General features: G+C 40.0%; 1 protein-coding gene across 5 annotated transcripts in view; it reads right to left on the bottom strand.

Annotated features, from left to right (window-relative positions):
• LOC124149999 (SH3 and PX domain-containing protein 2A-like) overlaps positions 1–26,430 on the bottom strand; it is a 321,507-nt gene that overhangs the window by 71,822 nt on the left and 223,255 nt on the right. For all 5 annotated transcript variants that reach the window (XM_046521873.2, XM_046521871.2, XM_046521872.2 and 2 more), the window contains exon 9: positions 7,011–7,128. In XM_046521873.2, coding sequence (XP_046377829.1) covers positions 7,011–7,128 — 118 coding nt within the window. The remainder of the gene's footprint in view (positions 1–7,010; positions 7,129–26,430) is intronic.

Raw genomic sequence — 26,430 nt, 5'->3', positions numbered from 1 at the left:
TAACAATAAATTGTATATTTATATACTTACCCTGTTTCAAGTTGTGCTCCAGAAATTACTTCTACCCACATCCTTTTGAGACTAGGTCCAAATTGTTTCCATGGAAATCGAGAAAAATAAAAGTGCCAAAAAAACACAAACAGATAAAAAGGCAAAACTTCAGGATCTGTTTGATATATCTGCTAATTTTTGTTGAAAAATATTGAACGTTTTTTTAGTTGTGATATGGAAACAAATACACCCCCTTATGATACTAAGTACTAATAGTTTCCATGAAAATCAAGAAAATTGAAAATGCCAAAAAATCTGTAAATAGCTAAGGCACCACTTCAGGGCCTGTTTGATATATCTGCTAATTTTTGTTGAAAAATATTTAGGTTTTTTTTAGTTACCCTTCGGAGACGAAATGATTACGGAAGGATAGACAGACTAGGCATCAACTATATCCCCATAGTTAGATAAGCCGATCTCATAGATATCTCATGAAATCTGTATCAAAATGTAATGTGAGGTAGATAAGCCGGACCTCCAGCCTCTGTCTTTGTAAATAGAATATCAACAAATCTGTATTGAATTACACAAGTTAATCCTGTCATTACACCATTGGTAATAAAAAGTGTTTATAGTATATCTGGACTCATGTTTGTAATGTACAAAATCTATTTTATTAATTATAATGAAACTTTCATTCAATAACATTTACATTAATTTCAGCAAAATCGTGTGTAGCTTCAGTACTTACAACTTCTGTTTGCCCCATTCCATAAGGTCCCCTTTACCAACTCACAGTTATTTACAGCAACCATGATCATGTTACCGCTATTGACACTTTGAAATGAAACTTAGTTGACAGAGAATGGATACATATATCATAACTGCCATACTTTGATTTCGTTAAAAGTAATATTTGTTGTAGTTTGACGATTAAATGTCAACATATTGTTTCTGTGAGGGAAATAGCAAGATCGGGCGAAACCTCAAAGGTGATTTGTCAAAGTGTTTGATGCTAAAAAAGTATCTGACACAACACAAAAGTGCTACTGCATAACCCTGGTAATGGTTATCATTATGTTGAAGATACATAGTAAAACCTGCAATACTAATAACATGATATCAGAATATATTATTCGTAGTAACAAAGTAGTTTAAGATACTATTTTTTCCGATCACTGCATCAAAATTCCTTTCTGTTATATTATTAGGTATGTTTTAATGTAATCACTGGTAAATTGGGAGAAAAGTGTGTACAGCTGATTGCTATTTTCGCTTAGTTTATGAGACAATAGACATGGTAATCTTTATCCCTGCATATCAAACAATGCCTAGCAATATAGGAAATACAGCTGAAATGGTAAATCATCATGTCTTGTGATGTTTTATAGCAAATGTCACATTTTCATTGACAAAGTTTGTTACAGCGTTTTACATTCACCTGAAGCGATACGGCGTAGTTTTTTAACAACAGAAAAAGAGTTTGATGAAAGTGTAACCCATAACCGCTTTCTGTTTGTTCGTTTGTTGTTTAATGCTGCACTCAGCAGTATTCCAGAAATATGACGGTGGTCTGTGTAAATAATCGAGTCAGGATCTGACAATCCAGTGATTGATATCATGAGCATCGATCCCCAAATTGGGATCGATGACATGCATCAACCAAGTCAGTGAGCCTGATCACCCAATCCAGTTAGTCGCCCCTCACGACAAGCAGGGACGGCTGAAAACCTATCTACCCCGGATCTTCACGGGTCCCGACCTGTAGAGGTTATGAATTCTCTGATGAAATCCTCCTTGGGGCACTTATTGCATTTTCCTTGCTCAAGAAAATCTACATGACATAGATGTAACCATTTTCCTTAATAAAAAATGTTACCACACAAAAAACTTCGTTTTTGTATGATATACGACCACCCTTACAGGGCCTCACCCTCCACGGCGCGTCACGCGAGGGGAAGCAACTCTCACCCAAATCACTTTCCATATGTCTAATGCTGACGGACTGTGGGTAGGTGGGTGGCCGTGCCCCAAGGAGGATTTCATCAGAGAATTCTTAACCTCTACAGGTTTGTAAAATTCTCTTTCAGATTAAATCCTCCTTGGGGCACTTGTGGCATCAAGATAGACTCCTAAAGATAATCTAGGAATGCGTGTGCGACCTTAGGACGGTAAGAGTCCGGCAGGCGAATACTGACCCTGTCCCGGTGGAAGACAGTTAGTTCGGGATCGGCTGACATCGCATGAATGTCGCTTACCCGTCTGCCGGACGTTACCGCCACAGCTGAAGAGAGAGAGACGACAGATAGAACAGGAGGCTGAGCCAGAAACCTGAGACCTGAGTCCGGGGGAATGCCAACAGAACTCTGTCCGTCCAATCTAGCTGGAAGGCGTCCGGGTTGAATGCCAACAGAACTCTGTCCGTCCAATCTAGCTGGAAGGCGTCCTGTGCCACCGACCTCGGGTCAGGGACTCGGGAGCAGAACGTTGGTGTCTTGTGATTCACCCCAGACACAAACAGATCCACCTGGAACGACCCGTATAACAGGGAGATAATCCCGAATATCCCCGGGTCGAGCCTCCACTCATGAGGAGTGAGGATCCGGTGAGACAGAGCGTGCGCACGGACGTTGTCCACCCCCGGGAGATAAACAGGTAGCACCCTGATATCATGAGAGTCGCACCATAGTAGGAACTGCTACGTCTCTTGGAGAAGCGATGGAGACACCGTTCCTCCCTGCTTCCGGATGTAAGTCATCGCCGTTTGGTTGTCCATCTCTAGACAAACCTGTTGGCCACGAAGCAGGTCCAAGGAGAGTTGGAACACCAACCTGACCGCTCTCAGTTCTAGCACATTGATATGCAGTTGGATCTCCTGCTGGGACCAAAGCCCCGAGCCAGTGTGATCGTTCAGAACGCCTCCCCAGCCGGAGAGTGACGCGTCTGTTTGAACTGTGAGAGACGGAACGGGAGTGTCGAGGGGGAGCCCCCGGGACAGATTCCTGACCTCGGTCCACCACTGGAGGTGTGTAATGAGCCACTGCGGAGCCTCGAGATCTTCCGAGTTCACCCAAAGTCGACGGAGCGCTTGTTGAATGGGTCTCATTCTCAAACGCGCCTGCCAAAACACATCCACTGTCGCCGCCATGTTGCCCAGTAACTGGAGCCATGTACGAGCAGTGTGTCTTGTGGACAGAAGGAACTGAGAAGTAACACTTCTGACCTTGACTATGCGATCTTGTGAGAGAGATACAAGTCCGCTCACTGTGTTGAAGTTCGCCCCTAAGAAGACAAGATTCTGAGTAGGGCTCAGATCTGACTTCTTGAGATTGACTATCCACCCTAGAGTGATCAGAATGTCTATCACTTCCTGTGTAGCTATCTGACTCAGGGATTGCGATAGAGCTCTAAGTAACCAGTCATCGAGGTACGGATGGCAGAACCGACCTTTCGACCTGGCCACTTGGGCAGGAATCAACATCAGCTTGGTGAACACCCTCGGGTCCGTGAAGATCCCGAATGGTAGAACACTGAACTGATAACACCTCCCGTCGAAAGAAAACCTCAGGTATTTCTTGAACTCGGGGTGTATGGGTAAGTGGAGATAGGCATCTTTTAGGTCTATTGACATAGACCTAAAAGATGCCTGTCTCGACAGCTGAGATCACTGAGCGCAGTGTCTCCATCCTGAAGGACGGTACCTCTATAAGCTTGTACAGCCTTCTCAGATTGAGAATAGGCATGAACCCTCCGTCTTTTTTGGTGACTAGGAAATATGTCGAGTAGAACCCCTCGCTTTCCTGTCCCACTGGAACCGGTTCGATCGCAGCTTTCATAAGAAGTGCGTCGACCTCGGCACGGAGGAATTCCGCCTTCTCTCGGGTAGCAGGCACCAGAGTGTGCTTTATCCCGGAGAAGGGGGGCAGATGATGTTTCCACCGAGGCAAATGGCCATCCCTTAGAGTGGACAGGGTCCAGGGATTTGATGTAACTGTCTCCCATTCCTTCAGGAATAGAGCCAGTCGGCCGCCAACGTGGACATCCAGCTTGATGTCCAGTCGGCAGTTCGATAACATGCGACTGTGGGTCCACCCGGGGCTCTTCGGGGGCTAATGGGAATGCCATGCCCCGGCCTCTGCCTCGCTTGCTCCTCCCGGCGCCCTTACCTGAAGGAAGTGGCTGCTTCCAAGTAGGTGTGGACTTCTGACCCGTCGCGTCAGCGTAGGAGGAGTCAAGCGGAGAGGTCCGCTTACACGGTTTAACGCTTGGTACCTCCAACAAGGCCTTAGAGTCCTTGATGGAAGCATACCATTGAGCGGCCTCTCGGACCACCTGCTGAGCCCCAGGGAAGAGGGTGGCACCCATCTTATACAGCAAAGCACGGAGGTCTTGGCGTGTGGAAGTCGAGTATTTAGATAGCGACATCCCCAGCCTGCGCATGCCCATAACAGCTCACATCATCTGCAAGGCAAAGCTACGGAAAGCATCCCTCGCGAGATGACTATGAACCTCTGTCAGTTGCGCAGCCAACTCCGAAGAGTCAGCCGGCCCCTCCCCCACTAGCTCCCTCTGTACAGCAGACAGAAAGGCGGAGTGTACGGATATGCGAAGCTGTTGGCATGCATTACGGTATTGCTCCTCGAAGCATATGTATACAGCCTTCAGCTCCGCACCGCACATGGGAAAGGGGGGCAACCGCCGTTCCTGCTTGGCCTTAGCCAAGGTGGGGGTCGAAGACCCCTCCAGGGTGACAAAAGTCCAGACACACTCGTCTACCACTGGCACCTCGAAATCACCGTCCTCTGCCAACAGGTACCGCTTAATGAGTTCAGGCAGGTCGAACTTCCTGTGGGCACCCGAAAACAGAGGATCGATGACCTCGTGTGCCAAGGAGGACAATATGCGGAGCCGCACCTGGGGCGCCTTGCTAGGAGCAAAGGCGTCCCCTGGGAGGCGGAACTAAGTCGGATCCGACGCGGGCATGGGCGCAGCCACCTGAGGCAGTACCTGGACAATCTTGTCCCGTACGTGCCTCAACAAGGATGCGAAGGAAAATCATCCCGAAGCCTCAGAGTCATCCACTCCCTCCTCCGTCCTCGAGAGAGTAAGCGGACGAGGTAGGAATGGGACGCCCGAAGGCCTGGGCCTTCACATCCCTGGGCTGCACCCGGCCCGAAGCCGAGTCCCGGTCCCGGTCCCGAGGTGCCGGGGGTTCAAGGGAACCCACTTGGCTCTGGGCCACAGATCCACTAGCGGAAGCCTTGGCCTCGGAGAAGGCGTCTGACTCCGCTAGGGAAAAAAGGTGAGGAGGAAGTGAACGGGCCAGCCCCCGCCACCCCTCCGCTGGGGAGCGACGTCGAGCCAGAGCCGCAGTCCGGTCTCAGATCGTCCCCGAGGTCTAGTGGCCTGCCTCGGCCGACGACGGGCATTCCACAAGACCTCGAAGCCGCGTCCGGCACCGACAACGGGGAAGGCCCAGCCCGCAGCTCCTCTTGAAGTTGGGACTTGACCTCCTCCATCATCGACTTAAACAAAGCAGTGATGTCTGCCAAAGAGGGTGCAGGAGAGGGTGCAGGTGTTGGAACCTCGGGGACCCTAGAGCCCTCTCCCCCGGCCCTCGGAGAGGGGGCGGAGGACACTGTTGCAGAAGGCGTAGGTTTAGCCTTACTTTTACCCTTTTTAGAGGGGGGGGGGGGAATGGCCTCAAGTAGACTCTTATAATGGATGAGGTCGGCGTGCCGCCGCTTCATAGTTTTGGGGGTAAATGCCCGGCAGATGGGGCATGACTAGTCATCATGCACCTTTTCAACCAAACACTTCAGGCAGCTTTCATGCTGGTCCTGGGGTGGGATGTTTGACCCACATCCCGGACAAAGTTTGAAGGTCTGTGAAAAAGACCATAAATTCTGAGTTGGGTGGGGTGGGAATAGTATATCAGTGCGATATTAAAGGTCAGAAAGATACATGCAAAATTGTGAAAACAGAAGCAAAGGCGTAATGTAGAATGCGATTTGTAACGCGATACTAATAGCCAATGTCCGTAGTATAATTTGTTTAACACCAAGTGGGCGTGTTACGCGCTAAGGTGGAAAAAACCTGTAAAAAAGGTAAGTGTAGTTTTAATCTAGCACACCACCTTGGGTTTATGTAAAGGAAAACCTGTAGTTCAATTCTGTATGATATAACAACAACCCAACCGTTTGTGTCAGACAGTGGAACCACACAATGGACGCCATTATGGCCATTTGAATTCAAATGTACCGTACACGTGGTGTTTCTTCTATCAGAATTACAACACTATAACTTTACAATGCGAGGTATTACGCCTTTGCAAGGAAAGAAATGTACCATACATACAGTTTGGTCAGTCATGGTGTCTCAGTGAACGATTTCGTTGTTGAAACTTTTCTTGAATAATCAAAACGTCTTGTCAGTCGTATGACATAAGGAAAGTGATTTGGGTGAGCGTTGCTTCCCCTGGCGTGACGCGCCGTAGAGGGTGAGGCCCTGTAAGGGTGGTCGTATATCATACAAAAACGAAGTTTTTTGTGTGGTAACATTTTTTATTAAGGAAAATGGTTACAACTTTGTCATGTAGATTTTCTTGAGCAAGGAAAATGCAATAAGTGCCCCAAGGAGGATTTAATCTGAAAGAGAATTGGCTTATCTATGGTCAGATATGGTAGTAATTTCTTCCCATAACCAACAGTAAAGACCATTGTTCACTCTGGGTACTTCACATTGACTTGTGATGATATTTTTTTCAGCAGGCAAAAGGTTACTTCAATTTAATGTCACAACAGCCACAAGACAACCAGGCCATGTCAAAAGCTCACTGGACTTAGGTGAGCTTAAGAAAGGAACAAATGACCATGACAATTTATTTAACCTTTTCTGAGCAGAGCCACATCATGAAGACTCCACACATCAAGCTTTGGAATGACAGCTCAACATGGTAGTATCTGAATGTAATGAATCATAACATTGTTTACATGATGTATAGCAAATGAAACACTTACCTAACAAGCCACCAGCCTACTAGGTTTTTCTCCACAACTTCAACAACAGAGCCTCTGTCTAAACACAGTTCATCTTCTCTGCCAGATTGGAATGGTTCGATACAGATATACTTCCATTCTGTCATAACACATGAAAAGAAAAAATGAGATTACGTTTCATGACAAAACATGAGTAGTATAGATGATGGGGGTTGTGGCTCACTTCCACTGGAGCCAGATTTATACCCAATACTGCTACTATAGAGGGAATTTGTCATGAGACTAAACTAAATTGTAATGAAAATATTCTCTATTATTTTTACTCATACGCATACCATTATTTGGAACAAAGTGATATTCCAAAAAATTTCTAAGTTCTTCGTTCATTTTACTAGGAGACCAGACTATATACTCTTTTTCGAAATTGGAAAGAAACAATTCCCTGTGGTAATTCTGGCCATTTGATTTTTTATATACTTATGTAAGCATTCGTTTAAATGTGATCAAACAATCTATTTTCAATCTCCAACCAGGTCTTTGGCTTTGGCACGGAATAATTGATGCGCTTGTTGTCTCCCCTGCTCTATGAACTTTTTTTTCTCGTCTTCGCTAATACCACTGGTCTTATGAGAATTTGATCGAATCTCCTGCTTCATTGCGTTGTATTTGGTTAGTTCTGACAACACTAAACAAAACTCATCCTCTGATATCTTACAATCAGCCAGTGCTGTTGAAATATGATCCTCAATGCTTTGCTTCGGCGAGTATCCAAATATTATCATGTTTTAATGCTTTCTTTTGCAACTTACGAGAAATAATTTTTATTGCTATTCCTGCCAGTCCTGAGACTCCGGCTGCTACTTCCATACCAAGTACGATAGGCGCAGCGATTATAGTTGATAATAAACCAACACCGGCTATCCATCAACAGTATTCATCTTTTCAGATGCTTCATTGAACACCGCATATAAACCCATAATGTATATTATTATATCATATAATAGTCTTTAATTGGTCTTGCTTAAATGTTTTGAGAGTATACATCAACCTTATTAAATGTATATTATGTGGCATGAATATCTTAGTAAGCGAAATGCTTTCACCTTTATTAACTTGGACCCCCTCAAGGGTTGCAACGGGTGATACTCCCATATAAATAATACTGCAACGTTGACGCTCGTGTTTCTTGAGCCATTTAATTGATAGACCTGGTAATATTTCGAAGGCATCTTCTGGTGCATCCCCAAACAAGACTTCAATAATAATTGTAGAAAGATCAGTTATAGCATTCAAGTTCTGTTTTATATCATTGAATTCAGTAACCAAATTTAAACTAACTTTTTTAATGCTGATCGACTCAATAACATATGACCTGGGTTTTCTGGCAGGGGAGGGACAAACACACTTTTTCATTTTGAGGGGAAATAAGCCCCGGGTACGATCCCACTATTCATTATCTTAGTTAATTGATGTCCCTTACCCGTCATCACATATGGTGGAGCAATGACGATATTCAGTGGCCACTCGATTTTTGCTTCGACCATAGTCCATTTATTATCATCGTTGCCAGTAAGATTGTATGAAGTGTTTTTATTGAGTTTACTAACGTCGACATCACTTAAATCTCCTAGATTACCTCTGAATACAACTTCTTTCCGCTTGTATACTTTATCTTTTAAGTGTAAAGCATATAACTTGCCATCGGTACCGGGTTTATCGAATCCTTTTGTGTCTCCAAGATCGGAAAGTGCAATTGTATTACATTGTCTAAGGTTGCATTCCAGGGCCTGATGAATCAACCATTATTTATAATATGGAGTGTTACACTCAAGTATCCTTCATGTACAGGTTGATGTTTTACATCTAATACAGAAATTTTGAGGTCTGAAATTATACCCCGCTTTAACTTTTTATATTGTAATGATGAGAAAGATTCCGTTTTACCGCTATTGTATTTTTCATCTTTGACTGGAATAGCTCTTAGCAGAGATGAAGGACTTTCAATTTGAATATTATCCGTTGTACTGATCTGATCAAGATGGATGCACAACTCTTTATAGGGAACTAAATCGGGCAATTTAACTCCATGCAATGTTTTGTAGGATGGTAATGATGTTATTCCTACTCTTACAAATCCAAGTGTAGCTGCTAATCCATATTCAAGAAGTAAATTCTTTTGTCCACTGTTTAAAATCAGCATCCCATTTGACTCATTTTGTGTGAGACTAGCTCCCAAAGGCTTAAAAATTTCATCATTGAGTGAGCATACGCTGTAATACCCATCAGGTATAATGATGGGTTTGATTCCACTATTGGTTCCACTTAGTGCAAACCCATTATTTCTTCTCAGAGCACTTATATTGGTCCACTGCGGGTAATACGTTACATCGCAGAGAGCAACTTCAAGTTTCCAGCCGAGTTATCGATAGTATGAAGCAGTTGAATAGACTGGCCATTTGTTATTCCTGGGAGTGTAACATCTTTCTATATCATAACTTAAATATGAAATCAACTTACATTTTGAATCAGTCAATTTTAGTAAGTGCCTCTGGTGCTAAGTTTATTGTTCATTTCCCTGATATCTTTGAAAAATACAGGGTTAGGGCAACTAGCGATCAAATGGTGCATGATTGGTTCCACAATCCAATGCAATTTTGGCAAAACCAGTTAAAATTTGCCATATGGTGTGCTACAACAGGATGTGGTGTATCTCTTTATGCCCAAGGATTGGAACTAAATAAGTCTGTTTTATCATTTCCAATGTACTATCAGATTAGATGTATACTTAAAGAAATTAGTGCCCCATTACCGCAGGATCGAGCATGGAATTCCTCAAACAATCCGTACAATAGGTTCGCATTGAGGTTGTTACAGACAAACAAACTTTATGTAAGAATACATGATCTTTATTTAAAAACACATAATTGGTATCACGGCTGAAAACTTTCGAATAGCGATTGGAGAGGAGATAATATGAGTTTTAAGAGTGGTTTCATTTATATTGTTACAAAATTTGTGCAACTAAACGATACCGCAAACGCTTGGAATGAATTTCTTCATGATAAAACAGAAAATAATTTTTCTAAACCAAAAGTTTGATGAGTTAATGAATCAATAAGAACTTATGTATGGGCAATTCTTGGTGCACAATCGCAAACAACGGGAATAATTGGTTCTAGGACATCGCTCGATGCGCAAAAACAGTTTGTCGCAAACGTAGAGGATGCTATTAATTCACCAGTTGACCAACCATCTTCTATAAAGAGTTATCAAGATGTTATGGGGCAGGTATATACATGTCTCCGAGTAATATGGAACTGATCAAGTGATCAGCTGTAATAATAAAATTGTGGTTGCTACCGATCAACAAAAACCAGGTATTAATTCAGATATTAACACCGAATTAATAACGCAAACAAACACAGGCGAAATGGGAATAGTAAAACCACATGTTTCACAGCCATCTACTGACGCACAACCACAAGTGCTGCCACATATTACAGCTAAAAATCAACAACATATCGATGAAAAAACAGCGCTTATAGTAGTTGGAGTCGCAGCTGGTTTACTCATGATTTGGATAAATAGTACAACAGCCCGGCAATTGCTACGATCAGTGCCCACAAGTTTTGACTAAGCCAAGTGGCGGTCTTAGCGAATAAATTCAAGAGCCAGGAAACAATTCTCCCTATTATACTGGGAAGTGCAGATGCGGCTTTCCCAGCGAGCTTTCCCAGTGCTTCTCCTATTGCTTTTAAATGCTTTTTTATCCACTCTTTTACACCATTTGGCCTTGGTGGTGTGGGTGGTCCACCTCCACCGGTTAACGCGAGAGTCAAAGTTGATATAATAAATCCCAATGCGGTTAAAATACTGGCAAAGGTTATCCCCTGTTCTCTGAACAATGTTTCAATTTTATCGGCCAGTGTGGTATCATCGTTGAGGACTTGATCCATAGTTTCTCGAATTCGACTGATTTGTGAACGAAGTGCCTTTCTATTAGTGGAAGCCGTTTCGAGGCGGGCAGATCTTTTGTCTTCTAAGTTACGCAATCTTTCCGCAATTCGGCGTCTACTGAATTCATCGCCCGCCAGTTCAAGTTTTGTTTTCTCATAAGCTATATGCTTGTCGAGTTCAGATAGCTTGGCTGTATTATTGATGAGTTCTCCCCGCATTGTTTGCGATATTATTCACATCGACCCACTCAAAACCACCCATGGGTAAAGGTTGACTCATAGCCCATCCGTACAAATTGTTGGCGTCGAGATATAATATGTGCGTATCGGGTTTACTTGGATCATAACCTTCCATTAATTTATTATTAGCCTTAGAACACCTTTTTGCTGTCATTGATATACCACCTCTCAATCCTTTCTCAATAAACAAGTGCATATCATAACAACAATGCATCCCACGATAGTCTGTGACTGGAATAGTACCATGCCGGGTCAAAGCCGCATTGTTTTAAACATGTCTTTCTTAATATCTCGAATATATCGGCGAGTAACAGTACATCGGTTTTTAAGTACAGATCGTGATAATCACCTAAATTCTTACAACCTAACTTATCCCACACCATCAGAGCATGTTAATAATTTGGCATCAGTTATTTTAGATTCTGTTAAGTTATCTAGACCAATCATCCATATATTCGTAAGGATATACACCTTTTCTCAACAACAAATGACGAGTTATCTGTTCAGTAGATATTGATTTGTTATTTCTAAGTCATCGGGATTGTTCGCATTAGCTAAATTGTCCAGGGAAGATAACAGAAACTGTGCGGAGTCTATGAATCGAAGTCCATTACTTTGTTTTGTTCTTGCTTTCCCATCCTTGTCCATATAACGTATAGTTTTAGTTAACAAGAATGAGATATATTTTTCCATATTATTAGGAATGCACGTTAAGCCGCCATCAGTCTTTGAGATAGCTTGCATAATGAGATGAGAATCATATCCTCTAAGGTTGTGAAACACAACGGGGATGGGTATTGTTTGAGAATTCATTTTTAGTTTCAAGTTACACTCGTTATGCGCGGCTCCCTGATAATTACCCGTGATGTGACAATGATCTTTTACGGAATCCCCATTCAGGGGTTTATTACAAACATGACAAATCGTTGACTTCTTATAGGCCCTCCAATCATCCCTCGTCATACACATAGGTTTCTTACGCGATAAATTTTCCCTGATTATTCTCTCTTCATTTTGTAGATGTTCTAGGAACTTTTCCGCTGCATCGGGACCTTTGTAAATCACTGGCGGGTTTGTTTTCCCATCATACCTTACAACTATATATCCAAACCCACAAGGAATATGTTCTTGAGTTTTGTATGTAAAACTACATTCAGTATTGTGTTCGGTATTTTGTATTGGTTTGATAAGTGCTTCGAAGTCAGTGTAAATTATGTACGGTACTGGCATTTGATCCTATATTGATATATTGATCCTGATAGCAGTCTGTCCAACACCTCTGCAGTCTTCTTAAGGGGCTTCTAATAGATCTTGTCTGCTGTACCCATACAGGCATCTTTCGCTGAAATATTTCTTTTCCTTATGTTTTGTTTGATCGCATAATAGCCTGCTAAAACTCTTTTTCCATGTATAATGATATTTACCATCTTTTTTTATCAGAAATGAATTGAATCTGGGAATATGCTCTGGAGCGGAGCTTATCCTGTGTACAACAATTGAATTGAAGCATCTTATGATGTGCTTATAGAATCAGATTCGGTTATAACTTCTTGGTTGCTCCGGAAATAAGATTCGGTATATTCGGTGTCATTTTTACTCAATGACATTTTAACCGTTAGATGATTTAAATAGTATAAAATACCAGCTAACTCCTTGTTAATTTTGCTCGATACGATGGGCTTAATATCATTAACATCTATGTTGGAATTAATATCCATCTTCCAACCTCTTAGATATTTACCAACGCCGGCTGTGGGTACAATTCTTAATTCAACAACGGGTTGATTTTTATCAACATCAACTGTTTGATTTTTATCAACATCAACATTCAGAAAATCAATCAATTCAGCTTTTCTCATTCGAGAATAACCTCTCAGCCCACTTTTTTCCACTTGAGCTTTGAGTTCTCTTACAGCCTGGGGTTTGTTGTATTCCAAACCGAGTAAATCAATCAATTCAGCCTTTCTCATTCAAGAATAACCACGTAGACCACGTTGTTTTGCCAAAGCTTTCAACTCTCTGACATAAGTCATTGTGATATATAACTACATGTGAACTAATCTCTAATTGGTTTGAATTCTACCCAATCTATTTATCTCATTGTGGTAATCCTTTTTCCTCTCATAAATAATTTGAAACCGTTTTTTGTCAGCATCGTGACTCTTACATAAACAGTAACTGCCTTTGACCCCAATCCCAAATTACAGAACACGTATGATTAACATGCCCTTTTCTAATTGCAATGGCATGTATCCAACAATATATTCCGATGAAACATCTTTTGCATTGAATTGGTTTTCCCAGTGGTGTAAATTTACATCTGGATGTGCCCCTCGCCATTGTGATAAATATTACACTTCTAGTATCATTTGTCTAAATGCATGTCAGCGCGACATAGCTGAGCAGTCATAGCTTATGCATAATAATGTAGCTAAATATGGACACACCAGTCCAACCAAAAACTATAAACGCTATCTCGTGGTCTTTCTGAGCCTCTGACGGTGTATAAAACTGAGAGAGTGTTGGCCATGGTATTGGGTCAAGTGTCTTTCCGTAAACAAGGAAGTATTCATGCATGGCAGATTCAACATCCTTAAACGTTTGAATTGAATGTCCTTGTTTACACAGTTCATCATTAATAAAATCTAATCTCTCCATTCTGCGCCTGGCCCATTGTGACTGGGCTGTTTCGATTTGTTCTAATGCTTTATTATGACGTTTACGCTCCTCTTCAATTTCTTTAGTGTTTGATTCCCTCAGAGTAGAAAATAAATAATTACTCCCCAAAAAGATAGTTCATTAACAATAGCTCCACCCACCATCATCGCAATTGGTGCCATACTATATGTTTATAAAATATTCAAATGTTTAATTACTTCATTATGTCTTCTGGGATAAGCCCTTGTTTGATCAGCATATCTTTTGTAGCCATTGCTAGGCCTACATCTAGAACCATCATACCCATATCATAACCATTAAAATCTAGCTTGGGTGGTGTGGCTGTAATAATCATTCTAGCTATATGGGCATAGCCAATGGCCAAGCCGCTGACCACCGCTGAATGATATGTTGCATTTACCAACATTTTACCGTCTGTAACTGGAGTAGTCATTGCTTTATAACATTACATGAGGGCTTAACTCTAATTGAACCTTATCTAATTTTTGAACTTGTGGTGTTTTCTCTTCTCCGGTCTAATAAAACCATACAGCTGCTATAGCAATACCCCTAGTACATAGGGAACCCAAGTTTTAATAGTGCTATGTTCAGTATTGTGTATTAGTTTTGCCTTCCTCACTAGCCCACCCTTCCTACCAGCTGCGACTTTTCGAGGATTCTTAGTCACTCTGACTTGTGGTGCAATCGCTTGTGGTGTTTCCACAATCGCTTGTGTTTCCTCGTTCACTTGTTGTATTTCCATCTCCAAGTGGGCACGTATGTTTAAATTGACAATACCTTGCCATTATTAAAGCGGTGGTAAGTGGCGTTAAGAACATTCCGTATCTATGATAAAACTCACAGCTTACTGCGCTTATAGCGTGTTCAATGAATGGATCTTTCTCGAGAGATTCGCATAAATACATGCGGTTTTCTGCCGGGATAGGAATACTAACGTACTAGCTACATCTCTGTATAGTTGTAACATTGCCGAACCTATTGTTTTAGTCATGGTAGCTCCCAGTCTAGACTCGTAATACACGTATAGTTTTTTAATTTCCTCGTCGGTCATGTTATCAATTTTTTCAGTGGTATAATTTTCCCCCAAATATTGGCAACATTTTCCACCGGCTACCAAAGCCACGAGTCTTTCTCTATGTTTATCTAAATATTTATTTACCATAGGTTCTGGCTCATCTTGGAGCAGTTGTTCTATAAGTTCATCGAATTCCATAATGCCTAAGGAGATAGTTAAGTCTAACATAATGAAATATTGCATATCCAATACAGTCCGAAATAATAAACTGTTTCGAAAGAATGAGTATTTCAAACCAAATTATTACATAATCACCGCTAATGTTAAATTTTGCTATATTTTTTATATATTTTTGCTATTTTTGCTATATTTTTGCTAAATTTTGCTCAGTAGTTGCTATATTTTGCTCAGCATTTGCTATAATTTTGCTAAATATACAGTGCTTCGTTTCCGCTTACAGTTTTCTGACTTTATCCTGCTAGAGCTTGTTAGAAATAACATCATTTTTGCCTAGACATTCCTCAAATGAATCTCGGTTTTTGCAATGAAACAGGGATGCCCATTTGGTCTGGTCTCTGAGATCTTTCAGAACAGAGTTGTATTTTTGAGTAAGTACCCAAACGCTATGCTCCATATGCCGACCGGAGAATGCTAAATATGAAAGGATATCTTTTTTTTTGGTAAGTTCCTTACTCGCACTGCAGTCGTCTATTATGAAAAGGGTTGATTCTCCTTTGTATTTTTCGTGCCATACTCGTAAATAGTCTTGTAAACAATCGCCCGGATCAACTTTTTACACCCCGGGATCATTCATTACCCAATCTCTCGCTTATAGTCCGGCACAGAATAATAATATGGGCGAAAACATCCTAATAATGACTTTGTAAAATATCTAGAATAAAAGCTGTTTTTCCACAACCCGTTTGCCCACAGATGATAGCGCAGTGTGGTTCTTTAGGTAAAAGATTATTAATAGATTGCTTGCACGAATCTTCCATTCTGTATATTAAGTTGCGCTTCCATAATCATGTACAAATATATGTTTAATTTACCAGCCGCTTCGAAGAGCTTCGTTATCTGTATAGTAACACCCTCACTGGCATTTTCCATTCTCTGCCCACTACGGTGTAGTTGGTCATCATCTGTAGTTCGCATGTCGAGCCATAGCGCATACTACGTGGTACGGAATTCAGCCAGCGATACATCCATGAGAAACAGATCTTTCACGACCTCGTTAACTTCTGGGCTTTGTTTTATAGAAGGGAGTTTTTTAATCTCATCCCACTGTTGATACGCTAGCATTCCTTGACTATATATTTGATTAGGTACACCCTCGATAGTCAATTCTACTTTTGTAAACTTGGGATTGTAGAACTTCTCGGTATCTTTTTGAAATGCTTTAGAAGGGTCCTCGAACAACATTAAAATACCCTTCAACGATCTAGCGGGGACATTTAGATTGATATTTTATGTCGTATCTTTTGTTCCTGGTGATCTTTCGGTGTTGAAGCACGCGATCGTACAAAATGGCTAATCTTCCGGTATACTGGTTACGAATTTGTCTGGCTAATTCAGGATCTGTTATCATATCATACTCCAGTGAGATATTATCAATAGAATAGCTAGCCATTTCACCCACAGCAAGTTTGATTACTCTGCCGTAGTCATTAAAAGTGAGTTTGTATTCTAACATATCGCGTAGGGATGCTTGGTAAAAGGGCATGTGACTATCTAGTAATTCAAAGTCGAGTGGAATATAGAATCGGTAACCTAATGCATCAGCAACAGCCTTATCTTCTACGATGGTATTATCGCCACTATCAGCACCCACACGCAGTCTCATTGTGTTCTGATTACAAATACCTTGGTACTGTAAGTTTTCCCGTTTTTTAGCCGTTCTCCAGAGATCCATGTAACAGAAGTATATATCGCTATCCTCAATACTCAAAACTTCATTACCGCTAATTTTGATCACGATTTTCTTAACAATCACACGACCTATGTTCTGAATAAGCTCTCTGTTAGCGTCAGCAGAAGTCAAATTAATTGTAAATGATAGTCGTGCAGTTCCTGGAACTATCACATCGTGAGCGCCTAGATTAGGAAAGCGAACCAGAAGTGTTTGATTCTGAGGAATGGTACTCGGGTTATTAGTTATAGTTACAGACTGGCGAATTGCTTTGAACCCTAATGGATCCCGAAGTCTACGTTGTGGGTTTAACTTGGGTCCGTATTGCGAAGACATTGTTATATTCAAATTATGTAACCTTATGATTAACATAAAAATGGATGATTTTAACTCTTTCAACACCGTAGGCCGGTTATCCGGCCAAGAAGCATCGAGTCCCCAGACACCGCAGGCCGGTTATCCGGCCAAGCTGTAGTCACGTCAAAATAGTATATATTTTTATGGACCTACCTGTAATGTCATTCATTTATTAAATCTATCACATTTCACAATGTCTGAAATACATATTCCATTTCAATTTAACATTTTTATTGTTAAATTAAAAAATTATTCACTATTTCTCGCGATGTTATTAAAAATAAAATTCTCGGACACACATTTCAACAACGGGTCCACATCGAACATGTCAAAGAGCAAAATAAAGACGTTTTAAACAAATCTTTAAATATTTTATACAAAGTAATAAATAAAATCAACAAAAATATATCTAAAAGTAATCAAACTTACATCTAAGTTATTATTTCCATCTTTTCGTGTGATCGCGTGTCATGTAAGTCAAATGACATCTCGGCTTTCGTCGCCTTGAATTCTCGGCTCAGACACGATGTTTAATGCAAAAATATATGCATGAAAAATCTTTTTCACAGCTCGTAACCTAGCACGATAAATTCACGAAGTTCCATATTTTTAATATATATTGGGATTTCCTGCTCAAATCGTTGAGAATAACACGATTTAACAAAATTCTTTCGCAAACTTCTGTAATTTATCGAACACGAGCTTGGTATCACAGCTCTAATTTGATTGGCTGCCTTAGGTCACGTGCTCAAAATTGACCAATCACAAAACTTGTAGCAGATTTCAGCAAGAAAGCGTCATTAAAAACCAATTTTAATCCAATGAAATTGCTTGTTATAACTACAAAAAAAAAACAGTCGATGTTACGTGCGTGTAGATGAAGGAATAAGCTTTCCAGCGATGTGTCATATGCCATTCTTCGACGAACGTGTTATTCATACGAAACCTCGAAAACGGGGGTATTTCTTCATTTTACTGAGCGGACAGTCGCTGTTATCTTGAAATGGGTGATGACAGAAACTATTTATATTTCTTTTTAAAATGATTTTCCAATTACGTAAACAATGAAAATAAAACAGAAATAGGTATGTGGATATTATGAAATATATTTGCCGAAAATTGTCAAGTTTTCGCTTCCTTGGTCCTTAATCTGGATGTTAACAACGTGTTAGCGTACATTTTTTATTTACAACAAATTTAATTAAGTTGTAAATGCATTATTTTAAATAATGTGAAAAACATAACTTTCATATTTATAAACCATAGGATCAGACCTTTCAAATGGTGTATAACATGTAGTAGCAAATATATTTTACAAGCAGGTATTTTCTTTGATAAATGTTGGCTTCATCTATCACACAAGAGTCTCTGGGAACTCGGTGTCCGCGCAGTAAACACTTCTGGTTGACTGGTGTTGAAAGAGTTAATCTAGATAACATAACTGATACTAGTACAACCGAAGAGGGTACTGATGAAACCAGCTTTATGAATCTTAATGATGAACTTTTGAAAGCAGCCGTTAATGATTATTACGATGCCTTTAAAGAAACTCCTATTGGTCGTGACTAATCAAAGTTTACGATAGATAGTAAAGGAATATTGCAACTGCTTGGCTCTCCGGATATTGATCTTATGAATTCTCGTTCTCGTAAGCCCCTAGCCTTGTCTACGATAGCCAGTAAATATGGCATCAACATTGTTCGTAATGAATTAGCTTTTGTAGACTACTCACGAGAAAGACTTTCTGCGAAGACTACTAAGGTTCTTTAAACTGTGCGTACTGAACTCGGTGCCATAGATAAAGATAATTTGGAAGAAAGCTTGAAGCTGGCCTCGGACGGACTCGGAGATATCTTGGATACCTATGTCATAGCGACTGATTTTCGACACCCATTGTCTGAAGAACATTACCCGGATTCTCCACCAAATTAACAACGCGAGTGGTCTGATGTTGATTAATGAATAATTTGCATGCTCGTATATGCAACGGGCGGACGTCCGGTTCTCAGTAGGAAGTGACAACTTGGAGACGATGGCTTGCGGTTTATACAGTTTTACTTTATACATATGTAGATATATACATACAAAAGACACTATGTGCCAGGTCAGCACATAGTGGTAGTGGTTGTTGTCTAGGTGCCCCGGAGCACCCAGCCTAACCCTAGCTAGGCTAAGGGTAAGACCTTTCTTTTTCTCAATCTCTCTGGACCAAGGCTTATATAGCCAAAGTCACCTGACATTTAGTAAGTAATCAATATAAATGTAAACAGTAAATCATTAGTGACATACTTGCACATCTCGTTCAGGATGGCAGACGGTCAATGTATACAAAAATGGGGATTAATAAATAGGATTAGCATCTTATAAATAACAGCAATTAAGTGTTTCAAGGCATATAGATGTCATGGCTCCAGGGTTATGAGCCTTTGCAATTAAATGTTCTTCAAACAATGGGTGTTGTAATTCAGTCGCTATGACAGAAGCAAGATATTCGATAACGACTTACACTACATTTCATAAGTAACTTCCCCTATTTTCGCGAAATTTTCTCGCCACTATTGCGGCACTAACACGGAATTATCCCGCCACTTTCGAGACACTTTCGCGCCATTTTCGCGATAACATTTTACAAGATCGCGTCACTTTCGCGCCACTTTCGAGACAGAATATTCACGCTATCTTGTGACAGTTGTGCTAAATGTACGGTACAATATATTGTATTACTTTTTTCCTTGACCGATTTTGAGTTACAATTTCCATGGCATGCTAGTCTGCATTATTTAAGATCATGGTGTAAAGCTTCTTTTCCTTTTACAAATACCGATATCTATACTTTTAGACTGCAAATGTAAGGTGATCTTGTGGTCATGACTCCAATCACAAATACTCGTACACACATTAGCTGAGGTGATTTTCACGGCAACAAATAAGATTGAACAGAATTAAACGCAATCATGTGTCGGCCAAAATGACCATCAGGAAACCTCATAACCAACTAATGTTTTGTGCATGTCTAGTATCCCAAAATGTTTCGTGATAAGTTTCATTCTGAATATAATGTGAAATAACTTCTTTGAGTGGCATTTAGAAGATGGAATGGTAACTAAGACAAAATTGTTATGGATGAGCAACTTCTTTATTACAATTGGGCGATGTTTCGGTGTAGATTCTAATACCGTTATCAAGCAAATGATGTACAAACTAGGTATGAGCATCTTATATATACATAACAATAGATAGATGTTTATATAACAGATACGGTTGATGTACACTGATTGATAGGTAGTTATGATAAACAAGTTTATACAAGAGATAGGGTTGATGTACAGTGATTGATGGGTATGGAATTAACACAAGGATTACTAAGAAGGAATGTATGGGAAGCCAGTGGGGAGATAATAGTTCAGTGTTGTTTTGGCGAGCTGATGAGATCATGGTAAGCTGGAGGGATGTAGTATCCTTGATCTCTGTTTATGGCTGGCTGAATTCTTTTGATGTAAATGGCTTCTCTAAATTTTCTGAGCTTGAAGTCTTTCTGGTTTGTTGTTAAGATGTTGACGTTGTCCCACTTAATAATGTGGCTGGGGTGGATTTGGGTGTGGTCAGAGATAGCAGATTTAGAGTCTTTTTTTTTTAGGACAGAGGTATGATGTTCTTTTAAGCGTTGGTTGAGAGGTCTTGAAGTTTCACCTACATATGAGTCGCCACATTCACACTCTATATGGTACACAACACCAGCTGGATCTGTTGGCGTGTGCTTGGTGGTTTACCTGTGGCATTGAGGAGGTTCTGAATTGTCTGGCCTCTCTGGAACACAATGTCTATATTGGCTTCATGTTTAAGTAGTCTGCGGATCTGATGGCTGGTAGTTCCTATGTAGGGCAGGTGAACAGGTCTACAACATCCTAGCTAACTAGGGTGCCAGGGTTGGAAATGGTGCTGATTTTCCTGCAAAATTCTGTGGAGTCTGCAATGAAGGTTGCTTGATAACGGTGTTAGAATCTACACCCAAACGTCACCCAATTGTAATAAAGAAGTTGCTCATCCATAACAATTTTGTCTTAGATAATGTGAAATAGTCTGGACAAATTCGTTTGGTTATTAAAGATTTCCTATGATAAACGAAGTCCTTCACAAATATTACTTCGTTAGGTATTTGTATTACACAGTGACTTGTTCTTGATGTGTGGACGATTATTAACATTGTAAAAGAATACGTTTTTTATTGGAAACAAAATAAAAAAAAACATTTCCATAATTTACTTCTTTTCCATTCCATTCCGACTATATCATAAGCATGTGTTAATGAATCATACTCATGAATCAGGTTAGAGCGTATCCACCACAAACACATGCAAATGCAAGTCAGGTATTTGCAAGTCAAAGACATACATGTACAGTTACCACATTGAAATAACACATCTTTATACGAAGCTTCTGAAATAAACTTAGGGAAGAGCTGGTTTCGTGTTTTAGAGGAAGACACTAGAATATACATGTGTGTATTTACATAGACTTATCAGGCTGATTATAACTGGATTTGATTGAGAAATTTTAATCAATTAGACGTACTTTTCTTAGAATTGATTAGAAGATGTAAATCTTCCATGAACTGCTATTTGAACGTCTTCGGGATTTATAACATGGTGCCCCGATTTTGATTTCAGTGGGGGGCATGGGTGGCCCAGTCGTCTTAGGCGCTGCGATTCGCTGTGCATAGTTGCGTCCCTTGGGCACGCCAGAAACCTATGATTGTGGGTTCGTAACCCGGTTCGCCCCAATTAAGTTTCTAGGTTTGTCAGCACCATACCCGTGCTCGTGGGGTTCACCAAAATGGTAAACGTCTGAGACCTGCATCACTTCGGGCTTTCCTCCAACATAAGCTGACATGCAGTGATATAACTGGAATACTGTTAAATGGGCAATTACCTGAAGCAATTCCCTGAGAGTTGTTGCCTTTGTTATTGTTTTTCCCTCTGAGTACCCGGATGATATAGCAGAGATCTAGACTAGTTCGCGACCTGTGTTGCGCCATTCGTAAGCGCAGTTGTCACTTTTATTGACAGTATAAGGGCGTATGGTCACATTTATCAACAAAATGAAATACAGTTTTGGAAATAATAAGGAAATGTAGGTATCTTTGTGGGTAGCATCATTAATGGTGACGGTGTTTTGATAAGTCACTTGCTTGGTAATTGTGTGATTTTCGTTTACACTATTTTGACTTGCAACACAAAGAAAATAATTCACCTGCCCATTGCTTATTTTATGGTGTTTATATTTTTACAGTCAAAATGTGCAAAAGTTTCACTTAGGAAATTTATTAAACGCCTAGATATTCAGTTATTTCACAAATTGACTGAAAAATATGCCCATCTTTATTATTATGATGACGAATTCTAAACATTTTTATGTTTAATATCTTCACCAAGTGACTGAAAATGTAAGGATATAAAAAGTACATTTCTATATTGTTTGGATTCTAATCCCAGCATAATTAATCTACTGTGATGTTTTTAAGCCCTTTTGACCGACTTAGTCATTTTTAGTCAATCTGTTAAATAAATGAACAGATTTTTCAGTCAATCGCCTGAAATATTTAGACATTCTATAGATTGCCTGAGTGAATCACATTTTACACATTGACTGTAACATATACACGTATACAAAGGAAAAGACTTGTGAAAACAACGTCTATCACGCATCGAAGAACTTCCCAACCAAGACGTAGAGGAACAAGAATGATTCTCTTCAATGCTACAGCAAATGAATGAAAACAAAATGCAAATATCATAATTACAACCTACCAAAGTTATATGTATATTTTTAGTGAGCTGCCTTATTTGAGGAATGCAACCGTAAATATTCACATAAAGGAACAATATTCCACACATCTGCAGCTGTACAAAGAAACTTATTGGATGTCACGTGTCTCTGTAACAATCAAATATTTCAAAATATATTTATCGTTTCGGGATATTATAACCCGTGTTTTGTTTCTCAACTGATCACTTAGTTTGTTTCAGTTGTTTCACATAGGTGTCAAGTCTCAAAGGTCAGCTGAGAAAGCCCACGTGACAACTGTTTTCGTAATGTCCACGGTTCTTTAAAAAAATCCATTGAGTTAGATAACAATGAGCAATCAATCAACGTTATATCGGCTTTGAACAAAGTATGTTGTTTTAACATCGGCACTTCACGCCAAGATATTGGGGTATTCCGTCTGCTTTAGTAAACATACACATGTAAATCCACTGTGCAAAATAATAGTGATTATTCAATCAACGTAATTTCTGCTGATCCTTTGATGGCGAGGAATGATGGTGATCACTCCTCTTGCTGGGCTGAAACGTGCATATTATATAACATACATTTCACCTCACTTCAAACCAGGATTCGGTTTAAACCTGGATTTGAATTGAATAAATACCCCAGACACACGAAATGCCTAATGGGAACCTTTATAAGTTAATCTGAGTGGTGCCTCCAGTAATTATACCTGTAATAAATTAACTGAGCATCAATTGAATGACGACAAATACACAAGTGTAGGGTTATACCAGAGAACATGGATGACAACAAGGGAGTAGTTTACCCACGCAATCCGAAATCCGAAAATGCTTTCACTGCAGGGATGCTTTTCTTATTTTAAACTATCACCACCAGGGGTATTTCCAAATAACGACATCCGATGAGCTTCAGTCGTTCTTTTTGTCTGTTTGTTTAGGCTGAAGAAATTTATTAACATGCGCCCTTTGTCCAAATCTTCATAGATCACGGGTAACCAATCAGTGTTGAAAAATGCGTAAAACAAATATTGCCTCCAAGTTTATTTAGCTGTCCTTGCAGACGGTAGCCTAGTCTCTTGTCACACTCAGTTGCGTTAGCGAGCAAAATCGACTCACAGCAGCTGGTGTTGTATTATTTTCCACCTACATGGAATTAACATTTCACGAATGCCCGATACCATCACTATTTGATAGTGATTTATAGACACATGCTCACGATACAGTCAGAATGCTTTTAGCAGAGATTTATTTTTGAATATGGAAAGGATTGTGTCGCTTTTATTATGAAACTGTAGCATATTAAATATTTCACTAACATTGTTGGCGGGTGTTAGTGCAGTCAGTATAGACGCTTGAATTTCGAAATATACCATTTGAAGTTTGAATCTATCTGTAGGCGAAACATTTATAGCTTATAGCTTATAGCTTATAGCAAGCCAATTGGACATATCCGATAACACACTCGCGAGTAATCAGAACCTCTCTTACTTTCCTAAACATATGTTTGAGCTCAAATTAATAAATTGAATTGTTTACAAATATCAAACGATGCATGGAACCCATGTCGCCAATATCTTCTCTATCCAGGGAATATTTACCAGAAACAGTGTCAAAAGAAAACCAAATCACTCTATTGCGAAAAGAGTTTTTGTAAAACGATAGCCAATGAAGCGTGTTGATCGGTAAAACAATAGAGGATTATAGGGGCCGTCTCACAGGCAAGTGAGCGAAGCTCACGATGGTGAGCAGAGGTTTCAGCTCCACAGGATCCCAAACAACCAACTAGGTCGAAGGCTGACATTCTAATAAAAATAAGCGGGGTCCAACCAAACACGCATTTATAGACGGAACAAAAAGCTACAGAAACCCTGGTCATGCAGCTGAATGCCGGGGGTCGCCTGACACCTAAGAAGAAAAAAATATGGCGCCTGATAACTCCCTGCAGACCACCCAACACCTGCTATGGGTGGCCAAGCAACCATTCAGCATTATAATGACACTGTGTCAAATTATGTTTGCTTGTAAATGTAAATGTGCTTATTTAGAAAGAGCAACATATGTACATTCGTATTTGAATTATCGCTTATGTATCCTTGACATGATCATCATGCTTGTGACAACCGTTACGTTCGGGCGTAGCGGTAGTAAACCCTCCATTATATCTAAAATGTTAACTGTTCTTTAAACACGACCAGGTGCTATAAGCGTACGCATAGACAACAAAGGCACACATTTGAACCGACTGTCGCCGCTCATTCATCGTCATGTATATCATGAAGTAATTAGGGTATTGTCATTAAAGCTTCGCGCCCGTCTGTTAGTTCAGTTAGTGAGACTACATCGTTACCGATTACATAAGCTTTGTATTGATATGTTTATCGAGACGAATCAAAGTATGTGAGGGCTGTAAGAATGTTTTAATGCCTCACCGTCACACGAAATGAAAACCGGAGTCACTCGAATGGTTTAAGTAAGACAGTGACAATAAATAAGGGCGTCATGAGGGTCACACTTTACAGACAGGCGATAGTAAATTTACGTCAGACCTCTATACAACGTTAACATATGCTCCGATTAAATCCGGGGCGCATTCAAATATTATTGTCTTATCAGCAGCATATTGGGTGAATTATAACTATAACTGTCAGATGCTAAACGTAAGTTAGGGACATAATCTAGAATATTTAAGACTTTAAAATTGATAATTTAGTTTTAGTTTAATTTTATTTCGATAATAATTTTTATTATTATGAATACCTCCTTAATGAATATCTAATATCCGAAAGAAGATTGCAGCTCGCTTTAAAGTGCATTCTATCCTCGGCAGTTTGATTTTTGCAATTTTTGCATATACGAATGCTGGTCACCACTCCTAACAATTGATGCGATGGTATTTGTGGATTAGCCTTCAAATGTTATTACTGTAGAATATCACTTTTTGTAAGAATTATGAAGTGAACATTTGGAGGCGTCTCAGGATATCTTTCATGATGTGTTTTCTAGCATTCACCACTAATTATAACAGGATATTGGAAACATGTATAGACTGCCTGGCTGTAGATAGGATTTGTGATCTTAACAATTACCGGGTGTGACAAAGTATACTTGATCTCATTAGGGGATACCAAGGGTATCAGTTTAATATTAGAGGACGTTGGTAGTGAATACGCAATAGCATGTCGATTTCTCATCCTTTCTTTCTCTGTGGGTAATCCTTTCAACCTGATGAAAGGAGGTCACTCAACCAGTTTGTGCATTTTTTTGTCAAATGTGTCTTTAAATGAAGGACAGCTGAACAAAGAGTAAAATCTATTTCCCATGTCACTTCCAGCTGGTGACATGTAGTGAACTTGACATGTGATGATGACTTTTCATGTTTATATTATAATAGTTTGTCAAACTGTAAATGAAACTGTAATATAAATTATTAATATATTCAATGTGAGGAAATGTCAGTACGGGATAATGGTCGAGTAGGGGACTGTCAGTGTGGGGG

Source organism: Haliotis rufescens, unplaced genomic scaffold, assembly GCF_023055435.1.
Source record: "Haliotis rufescens isolate VD_foot unplaced genomic scaffold, xgHalRufe1.0.p SCAF_12, whole genome shotgun sequence".
Classification (NCBI taxonomy): Eukaryota; Metazoa; Mollusca; class Gastropoda; order Lepetellida; family Haliotidae; genus Haliotis; species Haliotis rufescens.
Note: the sequence above shows the minus strand (reverse complement) of the source record. Positions and strands in the feature narration are given on the sequence as shown.